General features: G+C 45.5%; 1 protein-coding gene across 1 annotated transcript; it reads left to right on the top strand.

Moving 5' to 3' along the window:
* Positions 1 to 7,151: 7,151 nt before the first annotated feature.
* Positions 7,152 to 12,577, top strand: FAM83A (family with sequence similarity 83 member A; the record flags this gene model as incomplete). The annotated part of the gene is made up of 3 exons (XM_083622318.1): positions 7,152 to 7,634; positions 10,082 to 10,249; positions 12,449 to 12,577. 3 exons carry the CDS (start codon positions 7,152 to 7,154, stop codon positions 12,575 to 12,577), a joined length of 780 nt encoding a protein of 259 aa, XP_083478444.1.
* Between the last annotated feature and the right edge of the window lie 7,001 nt (positions 12,578 to 19,578).

A 19,578-nucleotide genomic window follows, 5' to 3' on the forward strand; every position in this document is an offset into this window, starting at 1 on the left:
AGAAATATAGACTGCACCGCCCCCATACAAAGCCATTTATAAATTTATTTGCTGGCCAGCTTTTAAGGCACAGCCTACCTAAGAGGGACAGATTTAGGGCTGCCATATTTCAAACAGTGAAAATCCCGACAGAAAAGTTGTTGAGCTGCTTTTTTTTCTTTTTAAAAAATGGAACTGGCAACATGGGCTGCCATGTATCCGGACTGTCCTGATTTCCACCTGGACACTGCTGCCAATTGCAGTTTTCCAAATCTACAGTATGGCAACCTTAGGCAACTTGCATCTCATAAAAGCAAACTGATTTTGAAAACTAACCATTTAAAACACAGCAATGCCACAAGTTTATTAAAACAGAAAAGCCAGCTTAAAATGACTAGAAACTGCAAATAGATGGGTTCAAAGAACAGGTGGCTCAAACTCAAAAAGTTTTCTGGGAGTTGTTTTTTTAACCTCACTTAAAAATTTGAAGAGTTTGGGCCAGCCACACCTCCATAGGATTCCTTAATCTTGAAGGAGGGAGGGGACACAGCAGAAAAGGCCCTGTTTCTCCTGCCCATCAACATGCAGTGGCGAGGGGTGGGAAGAAGGAAATTCCTAAATTGGTTTTGTGTTTTGAGAGGGTAGGTGCAAGGGCGTGTTGGAGGCGAATGAGAAAAGTTTAGGAGCTGCTTGTCTGAAGGACTGATGAGCACTAGGTGCTTAAACAGTGGGCAGTGGCATTTTTAATTATGCTGATTTCTCTCCAAAGCAAAAGAAGTCGGTATCCAATACACCTAGGAAGCAGCAGGCTTCTTACTCATCAGATGCACGGGGCTTACTTTTGAGCAGGGTGGATAAAAATCCATGATTTTTAATATATATATAATCAGATTTTTAAAATTTAAATCGGATTTTTTTCTTCAAATTGTATTTTTAAAATAAAATGCTTTTGGAGGGAAGATCTTTCTAAAGATAGTTTTCTGTTTAAGTTATATTATAGTCCAAAGGCTATTCATCAGTAAATAAGGCTTTGTCTTAAGTTTTTCATGTGTGCTAAAACTCAGTCTAAAGTTGTGTTTTTTAAAAAAAATTGTTTAACCACCTCAGTTAACAAACATGGATACATATGCTATAATGTAATTGTTTTAGTTAAATAAATGGTTTAAATTCTTATTAATGAAATGATTATTTTTCTCCTTCCAATAAAGTACAGCAGAAAAGTTGTCCAAATATAAACAGTTAACTTATTAAACCTCACAATAATTTCATAATTATCTGTATGCATTTCTAATAGTATAACCAAATCAGTATTTTTTTATATAACTGTAAAAACTACTCTGAAAATTTATTATTCCAAAAATGAAACCTTCATCTGGTTGTAAATATTAATATTATACCAGCAATAAGCAGTCTTTCTGTAAAAAAAAATAAAAATGATTTAAATCAAGTCTTACTGACTAGTGATTTAAATCGATTTGATTTAAATCAAATCCACCCTGCTTTTGGGTGAGCATGCATAAAGCGGCTGACATATTGCAAGAGAGGATCCTGCACATGTCTACTCGGAAGTAAGCCCCATTAGGTGCAATGGCGCTCGCTCCCAGGCAAAAGGGGTGCAGAGGTGCTGCAAACTTCAATTTTAAATGAATAATGAATACTTTCTGGGGAGTCCCGTTGAACTCAGTGGGATTTACTTCTTCCGTGCACGTGCCCAGGATCCGGCCTGCAGGGATCGATCCAACCAAATGTGAGTTGATTAAATAAACGAATGAAAAAAGACATGCTCTCGCCTAAAACCGTCCAAGCAGTTTGCTTGGATTTCCGCCCTTGTCGTTTGGATACCGTGCAATCTAGATCAGTTTTGGTGCAGGCGAGGAGCTTCCCGGGCGACCCTAGAAAAGGAAATTTCGGGGGGCAAAGTGCTGCAACGAAAGCGTTGCAAGGGTTGGGCTTTTGTGGGGGTTTTTTAAGGGTTCAGAAAAAAAGTGCTGCCGTTGCCCCGTGTGAGGCTCGAACTCACGACCTTCAGATTATGAGACTGACGCGCTGCCTACTGCGCTAACGAGGCGCTCGGAGCGGTGTCTCTGCAAAGCTCCATGTGAAACGGGGAAACACCCTCGACGTCAGCTGATCCTTCCTGCCCTGTAAGGTGGGGAGGGGGCGGAGACAGTGAGGTTTGCAGCTACTGATCTTTGCAAGCTACAAAGAGTAGGGCTCTCTCCCTTCCCAGCCCAAAACCCTCTCTCTCTCCCCCACTGGTTTCAGATAAAATAAAATGCAAAACTAAAAGGATGGCCCTGAAATAAACAAATGCATTATGTTGCAAAAGAGCTGCCAATTCCTTGCTGCTCCAAATCGTTGCTTAGCAAAAATAGTTCCAGATCAGGCAGATCTGCAAAGGAGCATGCTGCTGTTGTTTAATCCTGTCCGACTCTTCGTGACCCCATGGACCAGAGCACGCCAGGCACTTCTGTCTTCCACTGCCTCCCGCAGTTTGGTCAACCTCATGTTAGTAGGTTCGAGAACGCTGTCCAACCATCTCGTCCTCTGTCGTCCCCTTCTCCTTGTGCCCTCCATCTTTCCCAACATCAGGGTCTTTTCCAGGGAGTCTTCTCTTCTCATGAGGTGGCCAAAGTATTGGAGCCTCAGCTTCAGGATCTGTCCTTCCAGTGAGCACTCAGGGCTGATTTCCTTAAGAGTGGAGAGGTTTGATCTTCTTGCAGTCCATGGGACTCTCAAGAGTCTCCTCCAGCACCATAATTCAAAAGCATCAATTCTTCAGCGATCAGCCTTCTTGATGGTCCAGCTCTCACTTCCATACATCACTACTAGGAAAACCATAGCTTTAACTATATGGACCTTTGTTGGCAAGGTGATGTCTCTGCTCCAGTTAAGTACTTAATTCATTCCGGGGGTCCGTTCTTAACCTGAAACTGTTCTTAACCTGAAGCACCACTTTAGCTAATGGGGCCTCATGCTGCTGCCGCACCGCCAGAGCACAATTTCTGTTCTCATCCTGAAGCAAAGTTCTTAACCCGAGGTACTATTTCTGGGTTAGCAGAGTCTGTAACCTGAAGCATCTGTAACCTGAGGTACCACTGTAATTCAAAAGCATCAATTCTTTGGCGATCAGCCTTCTTTATGGTCCAGCTCTCACTTCCATACATCACTACTGGGGAAACCATAGCTTTAACTGTACAGAACTTTGTCAGCAAGGTGATGTCAGCATACCTAATGGCTTTGTATCCATGACCAGAAGCTGCTAGGAAGTCCACGAGCCAGGATGTGCTTTTCCTCCCCCCATTGGGATCCAGAGGTAGACTGCTCCTGAGCGGGAGGCTCCATTGATCCAAGAGTCAGGGACAAGCTTCTCTTCCACGGCTTTGCTCTTCACCTCCCCCCCTCCCTTTTAAAGCCAGCTACATACCTTGTGAGAATGAGCGACTTGCACCTTGTGTAGAATATTTTATTTTGCTGGTTCTGAATGCATAGTGGATGGAGCCCAGTTCTTTTAGGATATATGCAAGAGAAAGGATTCCACTATCCAATTATGTCAAATGCTTTCAGAAGATCTCAATGATTTGCATGGCTTTAGATGTCCTTAATGCTTTAAAAATTAAGGGGGGGGGGTAATTGCATTTTTAAATTTCGTTTTTGTTTAATTGCATTTTTATTTTTATTTTTCTCTTTTGGGAAGAAGGGCTAGGATAGATACTTAATATAACTACATCAGCAATAATAATCCTTCTTCCCCTGTCCTTTTGCAAGCCCCCAAGGCTGCTGGCCGTTAATGCATTAATGCAGGAGAGGAACTTTTGAAAAGCTTTTGTAGGATCTGTGGGAGACACTCAGTGCTGGATTTATGTGTAAGCTAAGCAAGCTATAGCTTAGGGCCCCACTCTCTTGGGGGTCCCAAAAAAATTTAAAGGGGGAAAACTGGATGTACATTTCCAAAATATAAGATAAAAAAACAAAATAAAACCTACATACAGAAACAGTGTTTTGTGTTGTGTAGGCTCCTATGATGTAAGTAATGGGCCCCACCTGCTCCCTAAAATATCACTGGTTTGCTCATTTCTATATATAGGGTGCCTACATTCTGCATGGGCTTGGTTGCATGGCAACATGTGCAAATGGCTTTAGATACCTATTAGGTCCATATATTACCATATAGCATATATTCAACACAAAAAACGGCGACAATTTGTTGATGGCAAAGGACAGCTGGATATATAAAGGGCCCCAATCCCTTCAGTAGCTTAGGGCCTCATCAAACCTAAATCCGGTCCTAGTGGCACTAATTGGAAAAGGACCACCCCCAGACCTTCAAGCAAGGGAAGGGGGAATTCAAATGTTCCTGAATTCAGAGCCCCATCATTGCTGAATAAAGGGGAAAGATTATGGGTCAGTGGGTGTGTGGACAGCCTGTTTATAACAGTGCTGAGTTTTTGTTGTTGCTGTTGCTGTTTTACTAACGTTAAAATTGTTTAATAGATTATCAATGCTGTATTGATTAGTTAATATGATATTTGCTTTAATTGTGATGTTTAGCTTATTTTTTTAATTGCTGCTTTGTTAGCAGTGTCTTATATATTGAAATTGCTTCATTGGTGATTTATTGATTATTCTGTCAAAACAAAAAACAAAAATTTTTTCCTTCCAGTAGCACCTTAAAGACCAACTAAGTTAGTTCTTGGTATGAGCTTTCGTGTGCATGCACACTTCTTCAGATACACTGAAACAGAAGTTGCCAGATCCTTCTATATAGTGAGAAGGTGGGGAGGGGTATTACTCAGAAGGGTGGTGGGAATGGGTGATTGGCAGATAGCTGTGATGAGCCTGTTGACGACTCTTAACGACTGCAATAGGTTATTCTGTATTATTTATGCTGTATTGATGTTGTACTGAAACTAAGTTAGCATTGTACTATTGCTGGCTATTTCCACACACGCAACTTTTCGTTCTTCTTCAGGACAAAATTCCATTTTCTATTCAGCTGGGGGGGGGGTGGGGAGAAGCATTTGCTAACACAGCAGCTTTCTAGTCTCATGTCTTTTTTCCAATAGGTTTGCAACCTTCGAAGCATTTTTATGTATTTATCACAGACAGAGCCTCTAGGCTTTCCTTCAACAGCTGCATTACAGACAGCAATTGAACAGGCAAAGCATTTCCACCCCTGCCTTTCCATGCTGGAAAAATATTTAGCATTTGAATATTTGCCTTTCAAGCTCCTCTTAGGTGTAGGAAATGAGGGGAGCACACCTAGAAATTCATATCTACTCATGGCTTTTCATTGCTGAGTAATTCATGATAATACAGCCTGCATAATACAAAAGCATTTTAAAAGACCAAACAAGAAAAGGCCCCAGTAATTTAGGCATATGTCATACACTTTCATATTTCAGCTGGTCTGATACGAGCCGACAGGCTGCTATTTACCCGTCCAGTTAATGATGCCAAATGACTCTCTCTCATGTAATTGCCTTTAGCAGGTTGCTGGCTAATTGCTTTTTTTGTTGTTCCTGGTGCAGCTGCAAGCAGATGTTCAGGGCAAAACTGTGGTTCGTTAATGTCAAGTTAACTAACTGGACCTTAAAGGCTGGTGCATGATTGAAAATGGCAGGGAAAGGATCTTCGTATATTGCTCCTCACATACACTTCTGCGCTGGGACTTTATGCTCAACGGTTTACAGCAGGCTGTGATAATTAGAATTGCTAAATGCCTTTCCTGTTTAAAACTGGCCTGCTCAAGTTGTGACCCAACAAGCCCACCCCAACCCTGTGTTGCTATTAATTACAATAACAATAAACTACTGACATATGTCAAACATAAATGCTCTTCATTAGAGAATAGACACATTTTCCTATAGTTTTATCCCTCCATGTGGTATAAAGGTAAAGGTAAAGGGACCCCTGACCATTAGACTCTGGGGTTGCGATGCTCATATATTGGCTGAGGGAGCCGGCATGACTAAGCCACTTCTGGCGAACCAGAGCAGCGCACGGAAATGCCGTTTACCTTCCCACCGGAGTGGTACCTATTTATCTACTTGCACTTTGACGTACTTTCGAACTGCTAGGTTGGCAGGAGCAGGGACCAAGCAACGTGAGCTCACCCCGTCGCGGGGATTCGAACCGCCAACCTTCTGATCGGCAAGTCCTAGGCTCTGTGGTTTAACCCACAGTGCCACCCGTGTCCCTTCCATGTGGTTTAACCTTGTTTAAAAAATAAAATCAAACCAGATCCCCTGTAACCTTAATACCAAGCTTTTATGTGTATGTGTGGAATAAACTTGCAACCTTCGGTGATTTAGTCTGGCCGTCCCCAAACTGGTACCCTCCAGATATTTTGGATGATGTTGCTGTTGGATCCCTAGCAATTGGTTATGCTGACTGAGCGAGCTGTTATGGTCCAACACATCTGAAGAGCAGAAAGGCAAACACTGGATGAATCGAGAAGGCAGTGAGTAATCTTCAAAGTTTTGCTTTTCAGGAAACAAGTTTCCACATCTCTTGGTGATTCTCTAGCTGTGAACATCTTGCAAGGGAGCTGGACTAAACATGACCTGCACCACACCTCTTTAAATCTGTAGGTGTCTGTCAAGACTGAGCTATTTCAATTTTATTCAGAAAGGCTGCTTCTGCTTTCGCCTGAGCTCTGCCTTGCCTTGCCTGACTGAGTGACAGGAGAAAAGGAAATCAGTTGATGAAATCGTAATTGGATAATGAGCATCTGGTGGGTTGTGGTTTTTCCCCCTCCTTTCTTTCTTGGTCCACCCACCACCCACTTTCTTGGGCCCCGAGGAGAAGGTGTAGCTTTCTCAGATGAGCAGACTCATCAGCTTGGGACACCTGGAGCATAATTGTTACCGAAGTGCATCTGCTAAGCTTGCTCGACTTCTTCTCTTTAGAGAAACACCCGCACTGTGGAATCGAGAAGAGAGGTGGTTAGGACAATTCGCCTTAGGCGCTGAGGGTTTGTGGGTTTCTTCGCTAACAAATTATGCTCTTGACAAAAGAGAGTTTGCAACCTGGCACCTCCAGGTGTTGGATGTGGGACCCTACGCAGCTTGCAAGGGGTGTGTTGTTGTTGTTGTTTGCCTAAGCCAGTACCACGCCAGGCCAGACCGGATCCAGCCCTCTGTTTGAGCGCATGGGCCTGGTGAAGAACCATGAATCGATCAAGACACATGGGCAAGATCCGGAGGCGGCTGGAGGACGTCAAAAACTCGTCCTTCCGGCTGGCGAAACTGGATTTCAGTCACAACGAAAGTGTCCGGCTGGCCACGGACGCCCTCTTAGATGGGGGGCTCCAGTCTTATCTCAAGGCCTTGGACGAAGAAGGAGAAGTGGACTTCTTGTCCACAGTGGAAGCTCAGTACATCAAGAGGAACGCGAGGGAGCCTTACTACGCCAGCGACACACACCCCGATGGCGAAGCCGGGCTGAGGCAGAATAATGACACCAGGTCCCTCCAGTCAGGGACGTACTTCCCTCTCGTCTCAGAGAGCAGCGAACCAGCTCTTCTCCACACATGGAGTGCGTCCGAGAAGCCGTACCTGAAGGAGAAGTCCAGCGCCACAGTGTATTTCCAGACGGATAAGAACAGCAATATCCGGGACCTCATACGCCGCTGTATCAACAAGACCAGTCAGGTATGGCGGGTGGGATTTGGGTGGGCAAATGGGCGAGCTTCAATATGCAGGCAGGCTAGGCCTGGAGAGGCAAGGGTCAAGGGCTGTGGTGGGCAGGCAAGGAGACCCGGGTTCAAAGGTGCACTCAAGCTGTGAAGCTCACTGGGTGACTTTGGGTCAGCCACCAACTCTAAGCCCAAGCTGTCTCGTAGGGTTGTTGGGAAGATGATATGGAGAAAGGGAGAGCCATGTACGTCATCTCGGAGGAAAGGTGGGATAGGAATGCAATAATAAAACATTAAATGAGCCGAATGAAATAATAACAAATAAGCCAGAAGCTGTGTCAGAGTCCAGAGCTATTGTATGGTTTCTGATGTTGTGAGAAGGATAGCAGATAGCTCAGTCGGTAGAGTACGAGACTCTTAATCTCAGGGCTGTGGGTTTGAGCCCCATGTTGGGCGAAAGAATCCTGCATTGCAGGGGGTTGGACTAGATGACCCTCAGGGTCCCTTCCAACTTTACAATTTTTATGAGCACAACATGTCAGCAGCACAGTGGACATTGTACCCTCTGCAATGCTGCAGGTCATTTGGGATATTAACTTATGGTCTGTGTGTGTGGTTTGGGAGCTGCATGGTCAGGGGGAAAACAATGCTGTCCAAGGTTGTAAAGACTGCGGAGAACATAATTGGGTGTACTCTTCCCAGCTTGGATCAAATCTATGCTTCCAGGTGTCATAAGAAAGCTGCAGAGATAGCACAGGATAGTGCGCACCCTGGAAATGATCTCTTTCAGCTTCTGCCTTCTGGAAGAAGGTACAGGGTTATAAAGACCAAGACTAGCCGCCTGAGAAACAGTTTCTATCCAAATGCGATTTTGGTTTTAAACGCAGTGTAAGGTAGTCTCTATTGCATAGCTGTCAACTTTTCCCTTTTCTTGCGAGGAATCCTATTTGGAATAAGGGAATTTCCCTTTAAAAAAGGGAAACGTTGACAGCTATGCTCTATGGGAGTATATTGTATTTAATTATGGGGTATCAGAGTTTTTAGGGGGTTAACCAGGCTGGGATAGCAGGCATGTTGGTTTTTGAATGTCTGATGTAGATTTTTCAATTTCGTTGTTCTGTATGGGACACTGACAATAGAGATTATCGTATTGTATATAGGAAGAACCTTAAAATGAATCATTGTCTACACTGACAGACAGCAGCTCTCCAGGGTTTAAGGGAGGGGATGGTCCCAGCTGTACCTAGAGATGTTGGGGATTGAATTTGGAACCTTCAGCTGCAAGGCAAACGCTCTACCTCTGAACTCCGGTGTGCTCTGTTTGCATGGAAGCAGCGAAGTCCCCAGCCTTCCTTGCTTAATATGTGGCAGGAGGGGATGGACAACGATAATCTTTGAGAAAACCTTTCAGATTTATGGTTATCTTCTCTTACATTTTAACCTGAATGAATACAGAGCTTCCTTTTGGCAGGGAAGGACCTGGTATTTGCCTTTTCAGGAGCTAGCTAGAAGGGCGGTGGGGGGAGCATTCTCTACTACAGCATTTTGCAAGGATTCCAGAGAATACACATGATACCTTTGAAGCACATCCAGAGCACGTTATTTCCGTCGAATAATTATGGGAGTTGTAGATCACATCACAGAGTTACACCTCCCAGAAGACCCTACAGTGCCCAGAATGTGCTTTATGATACCCATTCAGGCCATGGGTCTTGGTTTCGTGTGCTTCTTTGAGTTTACTGTGGCACCCATACGGATGGAAAAAGAGGGGGGCAATCCTTTGCCATCTCTGGCCTCTGCGATTTAAGCAGAACGCTATCCGCAGGGACTTGGACTTACAATATTGACCTACTTTGCAGGGCTGCTGGGAGGATGGCTGAGTTAAAGCTTGCTTTGAATGCTCAGCAAGTTCTGAATAAATACACTGGTACCTTGGTTCTCAAATGCCTTGGTACTCAAACAACTTGGAATCCAAACACTGCAAACCCAGAAATAAGTGTTCCAGTTTGCGAACTTTTTCTGAAAGCCGAGCGTGCTCTTGTTTTGAGTGTTATGCTTCCGATCTGAGTGCCACACTTCCATTTTGAGTGTTACGCTGAGGTCTGTCTGTTTTTGCTATTTATTTAATTTACGTTTTTGTTTTTTGCGGCTCTTTTTTGTGTGAATGTGCGGAACCCAGTTCAGCTACTAATTGATTGCTTGTGTGACTGCAGAACATTGCTTATTGCTTTCATTTAATGTATCAATGGTCTTGTTAGATAAAATTCACTTTGCATTACTTTCTATGGGAAAGCGCGCCTTGGCTTTGGAACGCTTTGGTTTTGGAACGGACTTCCAGAACCAAGGTACCACTGTACTGCCACTGGTCTGCTTGGCAGGTACGATGTTCCCAGGTCCTCAGAGTGTATTTCGGCTTGGCCTTCATCTGCCTCCCTCCCTTCCTCCTTCTGGACCCCATCCCAGGTCCTGGCTATCCTGATGGATGTGTTCACTGACACTGAGATATTCTGCGATGTCTTGGAAGCCGCAAACAAGCGGAGGGTGTTTGTCTACCTGCTGCTCGACCACAGCAACCTAAAGCTCTTCACCGAAATGTGCGACAAGCTCCATGTGGCCGAGGGTCACTTCAAGGTACTATTGCAGTCTCTTGTCCATCCTCCTCTCCAAGCCCAAACCAGCTTGAATCAAAACACAGCGATAGAAAGGTTGTTCTGGTGCATGTGTGTTGTCTTGGCTTAGCTTGTTTTAAGTAAAGGAGTGGGGGGGGGGGGAACCTCGTCCTCGTTATTTTCTGACGGCCGCCAGCTTAGATGTCTTTAAAAGAGGACTTTGTTTTCTCCAGTTCATGGAGAATCAGTGCAGATCCACATCATGCTTTTAAAAACACATGTTTAAAGCCAAATAATCCTGGGAACCACAGTTTTCCCCTCGTGGAACTACAATTCCCAGCACTCTTAACAAACTGCCGTTTCCAGGATTCTCTGGGGGTTGCCATGTGCTGGCAAGCATTTCTGACAGTAAGAGCTGTTTGACAGTTGAACGGACTCCCTCAGTAGGTTGTGGACTTCATTGTAGTTTTTTGACGGAGGTTGGATGTCTACCTGTAGGGGATACTTTGGTTGAGATTCCTGCATTGCAGGGGGTTGGACTAGATGATCCTTGAGGTTCCTTCCAATTCTACAATTCTATGTGCTTTAAAAGGGACACGGGTGGCGCTGTGGGTTAAACCACAGAGCCTAGGACTTGCCGATCAGAAGGTCGGCAGTTCGAATCCCTGCGACGGAGTGAGCTCCCGTTGCTCGGTCCCTGCTCCTGCCAACCTAGCAGTTTGAAAGCACGTCAAAGTGCAAGTAGATAAATAGGTACTGCTCTGGCGGGAAGGCAAACGGCGTTTCCGTGCGCTGCTCTGGTTCGCCAGAAGCGGCTTAGTCATGCTGGCCACATGACCTGGAAGCTGTACGCCGGCTCCCTTGGCCAATAAAGCGAGATGAGAGCCGCAACCCCAGAGTCGGCCAAGACTGGACCTAATGGTCAGGGGTCCCTTTACCTTTATGTGCTTTAAAGGTATGGTGCAGATCTGCCCTGAGACTATCGGTGGTTGCCAACCCTGGTGGCTTTGTTCTACCTCTGCTGTCAGAGACAGTACACTTCTTGAAGGTGTACTCTCCAAAACCAAAGTCCTGCCTTATGCTGGTTCTGTTTCCCCCAGAAACCAACTTTAGAACAGAACTATGCTATCCAAGCTAGTGCCCATCAGCCAGTCATGAGACAGTACACTTCTGATCACCAGCTGATGGAAACCACAGGAGGGGAGAACCCTCTTGAGCTCTGGTCCTGCTTGTAGTCTTCCTCTGGGTAACTGGTTGTAGTTAGGGCTGGTGCTATATGTGATGACGTGGCCAATTCAAGGTAGCAGATCCTTTCGATGGGATCATCACAATGCTGTCTAATCTTCCTTTGGCTGAAGGGCTATGGTTCACCCTTGGCCAGCCCTCAGGGCTGGAGGAACATACCCACAGTGGATGTGACCAGAAGCAGGTGTGGACCCCTTGCACCTTGGCACAAAACATGCCACGCAGATACAAACAGGACACGCAGCTGCCCAGATCAACTGCTGCTCATCGAGCGACCCATCTGCTGACTAGGGAGGGGGCAATTAAGATACATGCCCCCCCCCCCAGTTTTTGGACTGTTGGCACAATTGCTGAGTTGAGTGGGCCTTGGGAGTAAACCATGCCTGGATGGCAAACTGTCAGCTCATGGGGTTGTATGTTTTAGTAGGAGCAAGGAGATAATATGGCAGGGGGTTTAACTAGTGAATAGATCAAGAATAAAATCTGTATTGGGCAACATTTTGTAACATTTTGCAACATTTTGAGGTAGCAGAGGCAACTGGGAAAGCAATTTGGAAAATATCTGAGGGGCTCCACATACTTTCGTAATTCTCTGGCCGGAATGGGGCATGGGGCAGGTTTCTACGGGAACTCAGAAGTGCATCAGAATGCAAGTGGTATTATTTACAAGTATCTATACAAGAGCACAAATAAATAATGGAAAACAATTAATAACAGCTTCCAGAGAAGCAGACACACTAGTCCTTTCACAGCAAAACCAACCAAGAATCTTGTGGCACCTTAACAATTTAAAAAAAAAATGCATAAGCTTTTGTGCACTTTAGTCTGATTCATGAGATGGACAATAACCATCAATATTTATGTGTCAATATTTTCCTCCAAGGAGCTGGTGGCTTTGCATCATTTTAACCACGCAACAACCCTGTGTGGTAGAGAGATTGTGACTAACTTGTAGCATTCTTTGATAACTTCCCAGAATATTGCCGTGCGGAGCGTCACAGGGGAGGTTTACTGTGCCAAATCGGGTCGAAAATTCTCTGGGCAAATCCAAGAAAAATTCATCATCTCAGACTGGAGATACGTTCTGTCTGGATCATACAGGTAAGCTCACCTGCTACATCCATTCACCCTGTTGCAAGAGGGTTGTGCTCACAGCTGTCTTCTGTGCTGAAGCTTGTAGGACAGAATAACTTGACAGTTCATTTGCGCCGCTTGGCTGGTGAGAGGAACAATTTGAGCAGATGAGCAGCAGCAACTGCTGCCAGGCTACTACACCTCCCTTGCTGCTATATACATTAAAAAAAATATAAAATTCTATGTGACTATATCACAAGCATAAATATCTCTAATAAACATTAACTTACTAGGCTGCCAAATGCACAAGTTGGCCCAAGTGCTTCTGTGTATTTGGGTTGCCAACTTACTAAAATAATGTTTGAAGTTACAAGATGCATTTTAATCATGACGGGGACAACAACAGTTTTCAGTCCACTTCATGGGCAACCTTTCAGGAGAGCCCCCACCCCCCACCAAAAAGCATATGCTGTATCAAACAAGTAGCCCCATCATATTCCTAAATGCATACTTGAAGCAACAGCACAAAGACAGTTTAAGCTCATGTGTTGTTGTTTAGTCGTTTAGTCGTGTCCAACTCTTCGTGACCCCATGGACCAGAGCATGCCAGGCACTCCTGTCTTCCACTGCCTCCCGCAGTTTGGTCAAACTCATGCTGGTAGCTTCGAGAGCACTGTCCAACCATCTCGTCCTCTGTTGTCCCCTTCTCCTTGTGCCCTCCATCTTTCCCAACATCAGGGTCTTTTCCAGGGAGTCTTCTCTTCTCATGAGGTGGCCAAAGTCTTGGAGCCTCAGCTTCATGATCTGTCCTTCCAGTGAGCACTCAGGGCTGATTTCCTTCAGAATGGATAGGTTTGATCTTCTTGCAGTCCGTGGGACTCTCAAGAGTCTCCTCCAGCACCACAATTCAAAAGCATCAATTCTTCGGTGATGGTCCAGCTCTCACTTCCATACATCACTACTGGGAAAACCATAGCTTTAACTATACGGACCTTTGTCAGCAAGGTGAAGTCTCTGCTTTTTAAGATGCTGTTTAACATCATACTGTATTAAATTTGAACAGTTAACCCGGTGTTCCGACAGCCTTCATACAGGTGTCATAGTTTGTGCCTGAACTTTTGCAATCACTGCTCTTTTTGGGTAAAATAATAAAAATGCAGTGCCAGTACTCATATATTGATAAAAATGAGAGAGGTACTGGTACTCTGTACCAGTGAGCACCGATAATAATAATAATAATAATAATAATAATAATAATAATAATTAATAATAATAATAATAATTCCTGCTTGCAACCATAGGGGATTGAGGAGCGTGATTTAGAGGTGTACTCTCCAAAACCAAGTCCCGCCTTATGCTGGTTCTTCTTTTCTCCAGAAACCAACTTTAAACAGAACTATGCTAGCTTTGGGCTAGAAGAGATCTTCACACCCAATTAATTTTCTTACAAACACACACAAATGCATGTGCCTCGTCATGACATTCATATGCGGCATTAAGCAATATCTGGCACACCTGCCTGTGTTTTAGCTATGCAAAGCTAAATTATGCAGAAACCTAAAATCTCCCCTCAAGCCCCCAAACGGTGCATGTTGAAGAACAGCTGGTGACAGTAAGAAAACAAGCTGAAATCGGGATTTTCCTCCTTTGGTTAAGTATGGTCAGAGCCGGTTAGGGGATGGGAAGCAGGCGGAAAAACCCTCAAGCTCTTGGGGATATTCCAGATCCCTTACAATTCTAGCCAGTTTTACTTGCAGAGGGGGTAAAGAAAGCAACTTTTATAAACCCATGCAAGCCATTTTCCACCCAGTTGCTCAACAAGAAGAAAACCTGGACACATGGAACTTCTTTAGTAAAATTGCAAGTCAAAACACTTTTTCTTATATAGCCTGGGCTAGCTCAACCGGTAGAGCACGAGACTCTTGATCTCAGGGACGTGGGTTCAAGCCTCGCCTTGGGCAAAAAATTCCTGCGTTTCAGTGGGTTGGACAAGATGAACCTTGTGGTCCCTCCCAAATCTATGAGTCTATGACTTGACCGCTTTCCTACAGGCATCTGGTTGGCCACGGTGAGGGTAGAATGCTGAACTAGATGGGCTTACGTTCTTAAGTCCACATCAGTCCCTTGAGTTATGTGTAGAAGAGGCTATGTGTTGGTGCTGACCATTAAAGTGTTGGTAAGGTAAAGGGACCCCTGACCATTAGGTCCAGTCGTGGCCGACTGGGGTTGTGGCGCTCATCTCGCTTTATTGGCCGAGGGAGCCGGCGTACAGCTTTTGTGTCATGTGGCCAGCATGACTAAGTTGCTTCTGGCGAACCAGAGCAGCGCACGGAAATGCCGTTTATCTTCCCGCCGGAGCGGTACCTGTTTATCTTCTTGCACTTTGACGAGCTTTCGAACTGCTAGCTTGGCAGGAGCAGGGTCTGAGCAACAGGAGCTCACCCCGTCGTGGGGATTCGAACCGCCGACTTTCTGATTGGCAAGCCCAGGTTCTGTGGTTTAACCCACAGCGCCACCCGCGTCCCTAAAGTGTTGGTATTGACCTGTAAAACCCTAAATGACAACGGCCCAGTATACCTGAAGGAGCTTCTCCACCCCCATCATTCTGCCCAGACACTGAGGTCCAGCTCCGAGGGCCTTCTGGCTGTTCCCTCACTGCGAGAGGTGAGATTACAGGGAACCTGACAGAGGGCCTTATCGGTAGTGGCGCCGGCCCTGTGGAACGCCCTCCCATCAAATGTCAAGGAATAAACAACTACAGTGGTACCTCTGGTTGTGAACGGGATCCGTTCCGGAGGCCCGTTCACAACATGAAAAGAACGCAACCCGCAGCTGCACATCTGCGCATGCGCGGGTTGCCATTCGCCACTTTTTGCGTTTCTGTGCATGTACGAGTGGCAAAACCTGGAAGTAACCCTTTCCGGTACTTCCGGGACGCCGCGGGACGTAACCTGAAAGAACGTAACATGAAATGGATGTAACATGAGGTATGACTGTATCTGACTTTTAGAAGACATCTGAAGGCAGCCCTGTTTAGGGAAGTTTTTAATGTTTGATGTTTTATCATGTTTTTAATATTCCATTGGGAGCTGCCCAGAGTGGCTGGGGAAACCCAGCCAGATGAGCGGGGTATAAATAATAATTATTATTATTACTATGCCTTTCCAAGTTGTTAACCTGGATATTTTCCCCATCTTTCCCCCGCTTTGCACCCAACCACCCACCTCCTCTTGCCTCCCAGCTTCACATGGTTGTGCGGCCAAGTCCACCGCAACTTCCTCTCCAAGTTCACGGGCCAAGTGGTGGAGCTGTTCGACGAGGAGTTCCGGCACCTCTACGCCTTATCCAAGCCTGTGGCTGGGTTGAGACCTCCGTCGCACACGTCCCTCTTCCTGCTCAACAAGAGCACGGCGGCCACCCAAGGCAGCCTCACCAACAGCAGCAACCAGGGCAGCCTCCGCACCCCATCAGACCCCTTCAGCTGCCCGTCGAACCACAGCGGCTCGCGAAGCAGGCAACCGCCCAAGGCTCCTGTCCGCAGCAGCCACCCAGCGTCTCCATCGCCTCTCAGCAGGGTCCATTCTTTCCACGGTTACACCACCTACATGAACCCGCAGCCAAACGGCATCCAGGTCAACTACTACCACCGGCAATACATCAGCGACTCGCCGGCGGTCCTTTACAACAAAGTCAACATCTACAGGCCTATGAGGATGAGGCAAGAGGATGTCAAAAGGGCACAGATGAACCCAGTCTGGAGGTGCCTTCACAATGCCAAGCTGATTGGATGACTTGACTGGGGCCAGGGGTTTGCCGTCTTTGTGGGAATGTTTAGGGATGCGGGGGAGGATATATTGTCTAAGGTATCCTATCCCAACTTGTCTTTACAAGTTCAACAAAATCAGCAGAGTTAACATTCCCCCTTTTTTTTAAACACACGCACAGCAGATAGCTTGCTCAGACTCAGAGTCTCTGTAAATATTTCCTGGTATCCTCCCCGTTTAATCCCTCCTAAAATAAGACGCTACACAGACTTCCGTAAAGTATAAAACGTTTACTCAAAAGTAATCATCTGTTCACACAAAGGTTCCCAGAAGGCAGACTTAAAAGGTTAGAACATAGTTTAAATGTGGTGACTATCTCCTTATGGGAGAAAGCCCCCCTTTTCTTCTCTTGGACTGGAGCTAAGGGTGCATCTTAGTAGTGCTGTTGTTAAGATGGCATTGATAGAGACAAGATGGTCGCCAGCCTGTGGTTCTGGTTCTTTCTACTTCAGGAGAGGCCACGCCCATCTCAAATTACACATAGGAAGTTTCGTCTCAGTCCTGGAAAGCAGGAAGATCCAGCTGGAGGACTGAGACAATCTTCATGTCTACTCTAGCAATGTTGTGTTTGACTGCACCTGATTTTTACATCCCACAGTCTTTTCATCGCGATGAGCGTGAATGGTTTGAATACGGCGAAACAGTAGCCCGAAAGTGTGACTCGGTTGCTCTTTCCACAGGTTGAGAATCTCAGTTGTCTTTTTTTTCTCTAAGGTGAAAAGTGACAATCTCCTGGGTGGCTAAGCACCATGAGAAATACATCACAGCATTGCATTAGATGCCTTAGAAATGGAAATCCGGGGGGTGGGGGTGGGTGGATAAAAAGAATCCTAAAACTATACAGTGGTACCTCGGTTCTCAAACGTCTCTGTTGACGAATGTTTCGGAACCCGAACACTGAAAACCCGGAAGTAAATGCTTCTGTTTTTGAATGCGCCTCAGAAGTCGAACGGCTTCCGTTGTGTGTTTTTCAGTTTTCTCAATTGAATTTGTAGACAGTCCTTTGCGCCTCAATTTCCGAACTCGAATGGTCTTCCAGAATGGATTACGTTTGAGAACCGAGGTACCACTGTAGTAGAAAGCTGATCAGGAAGAGTATGCAGTTCATGATTTTGAGGAGTCTGTGAAACCAAACGCTGAGTTCAGTTAGATGTAAACAGACTCCATATTCATCAGTGGAGAATGAAATGCACCCTAAGAAAAAACCCCAGAGTAGACCTTATTCTTGCCAAACCCTGAAGATCAGTGTACAGGTCTAATTCGTGCACACACAAACAACTCCGTGCATGTGTGTGTGAGAAAGAATACAAGACCTTAAGATTGCATTTGAAAATAATCTTGAAGTCTAAAGTTTGTATCCAACTAAGTTATACTCAGAGCGGAGCTATTTAAAATTAACGGATCCAAGTTTGTTGTGCCCACCACTTTCAATGGGTCTACTCTGAGTAGGACTAACACTGGATGCAAATCACTGAGAACACATGAAATCTTAGAACTGCTCATGGACTGCACCACTTCAGATCAATGATGAGAGAATCAAATGAACGAATGCTCCTCAGTTTAATTTAAAAATAATAATCCGTCTTTATAAACCAGTTGTCAGGGACTTCTAAACCTAGTCCTCTCCTGAATGTGTTAGCTTTGTAAAGGTTCCAGCCACCCCCAGCTCTGGTAACCCAGAGAAACGTTTCAGCACCTCTTTAGACATCTGTGTGAACTAGGCCAGATCACTGTAAATACAATCAGATGCCTTTTTATTCAGAAGTCCTACACCTGGGTAAATACGCTTAGGGTTGCAGGATTAAGACTTCTTTACACAAAACCTAGGCTGAAGACGGTGCATTTTCTGCCCCTACGTATTCATCTATTCTGGGGGCTAGAGAAAAACATTGGGGAGGGGAAGCAGAGAGAACCTTGTTGCATTTCTAAGTGATGCTAATTTAGGCAAAACACCCACTCGCAAGATCTTTTTTCACCCACTCAAAAACCTGCAATCCCTGGTGCCGTATCCTTCTAGGTTGCTGGGGCTACATATCCATGGCCTCTTCCTCATGTATATTGCTTTCATGTATATCTGCTCATTTGTACTTCGTGTTTCAGCATATGCAAAATTAAAAAACCTTGCAGGAAACATTTCCGCCCAGCAAGCTGGAAATTTTTGCTCAGATGGAACATTCGGCATTGAATTCCACCCTATACATGTTGTCGGCACCTGTCTGTCTTGAGAGATAATCGAGTGCACCTCCGGGGGTGAGGTCAAACTGCTGTATTAGCAGCACTGAAGTGACCCCCTGGGACGCAAGCCTGGGCATGTGTGTGTATGAAGGTCCTGGGCTGCCCAGACGACAAGACTCCCCTCTCCTCCTTGCTGATGTGGTCCAAAGATGTCTGGCACCAGCTTGGCTGCAGGAGTTGGATGGCATACACGGTGCCATCCAACCCTCTTAAGCGGGGGGTCAGCAACTTAAGGCCCATGGGAGGTTGTATGACTGGCCCACAAGCCGCCCCCAAACTGAGCCGCACGCTCGCACGCTGTGCTAAACCGGTGCAGCACAGAACGGGGACTTGCTTCCGCGGCGCCGGAAATCACGTCTCTGTAGACGCAAATGCCAGAAATCGTGTCTGCGCATGCACAGACGCCAGGAATCGCGGGTGCACACACAATCTGGCCCATGGAGGGATCTCTGCAGGACCGGCCCAGGCAAGATAAACCTTGCTGACCCCTGATCTTAAAGAGACTCCACTCTGGATTTGTGTAGGGTTTAATTCTTAGGCGTTTTTTCTCCAAAGATATCCCACAAAGGCAGTGGAGGTTTAGGATCAGATATTTCTTTCTCCTAAATGGGCTCCTTTTCCAGGCTGACAAGCCCCAGCTGCCCACACTCCCCTCTGCATTTATGTAATAATAATATAAAATCATTAAAAACAGTGTCCACTAGCTGATAGGAAAACATTTTAGAAGGCAGCTTTTGGAGCCGCAGCCCTCAGCCCCGCCCGTTTTTACATTTCAGCTACACCCATGTTGGCATGTGGCCCTGCACCTACCCTGAAAAAAAAAGTGAGACGCCCCTATTATTTATTATTATTTATTATTGCTTGTAAGCTGCTCTGAGCCCGGCCTTGGCTGGAGAGGGCGGGGTATAAATAATAATAATAATAATAATAATAATAATAATAATAATAATTGTTGTTGTTGTTGTATTTTATT

Source organism: Podarcis filfolensis (assembly GCF_964270895.1).
Source record: "Podarcis filfolensis genome assembly, chromosome: 7".
Lineage (NCBI taxonomy): Eukaryota > Metazoa > Chordata > Lepidosauria > Squamata > Lacertidae > Podarcis > Podarcis filfolensis.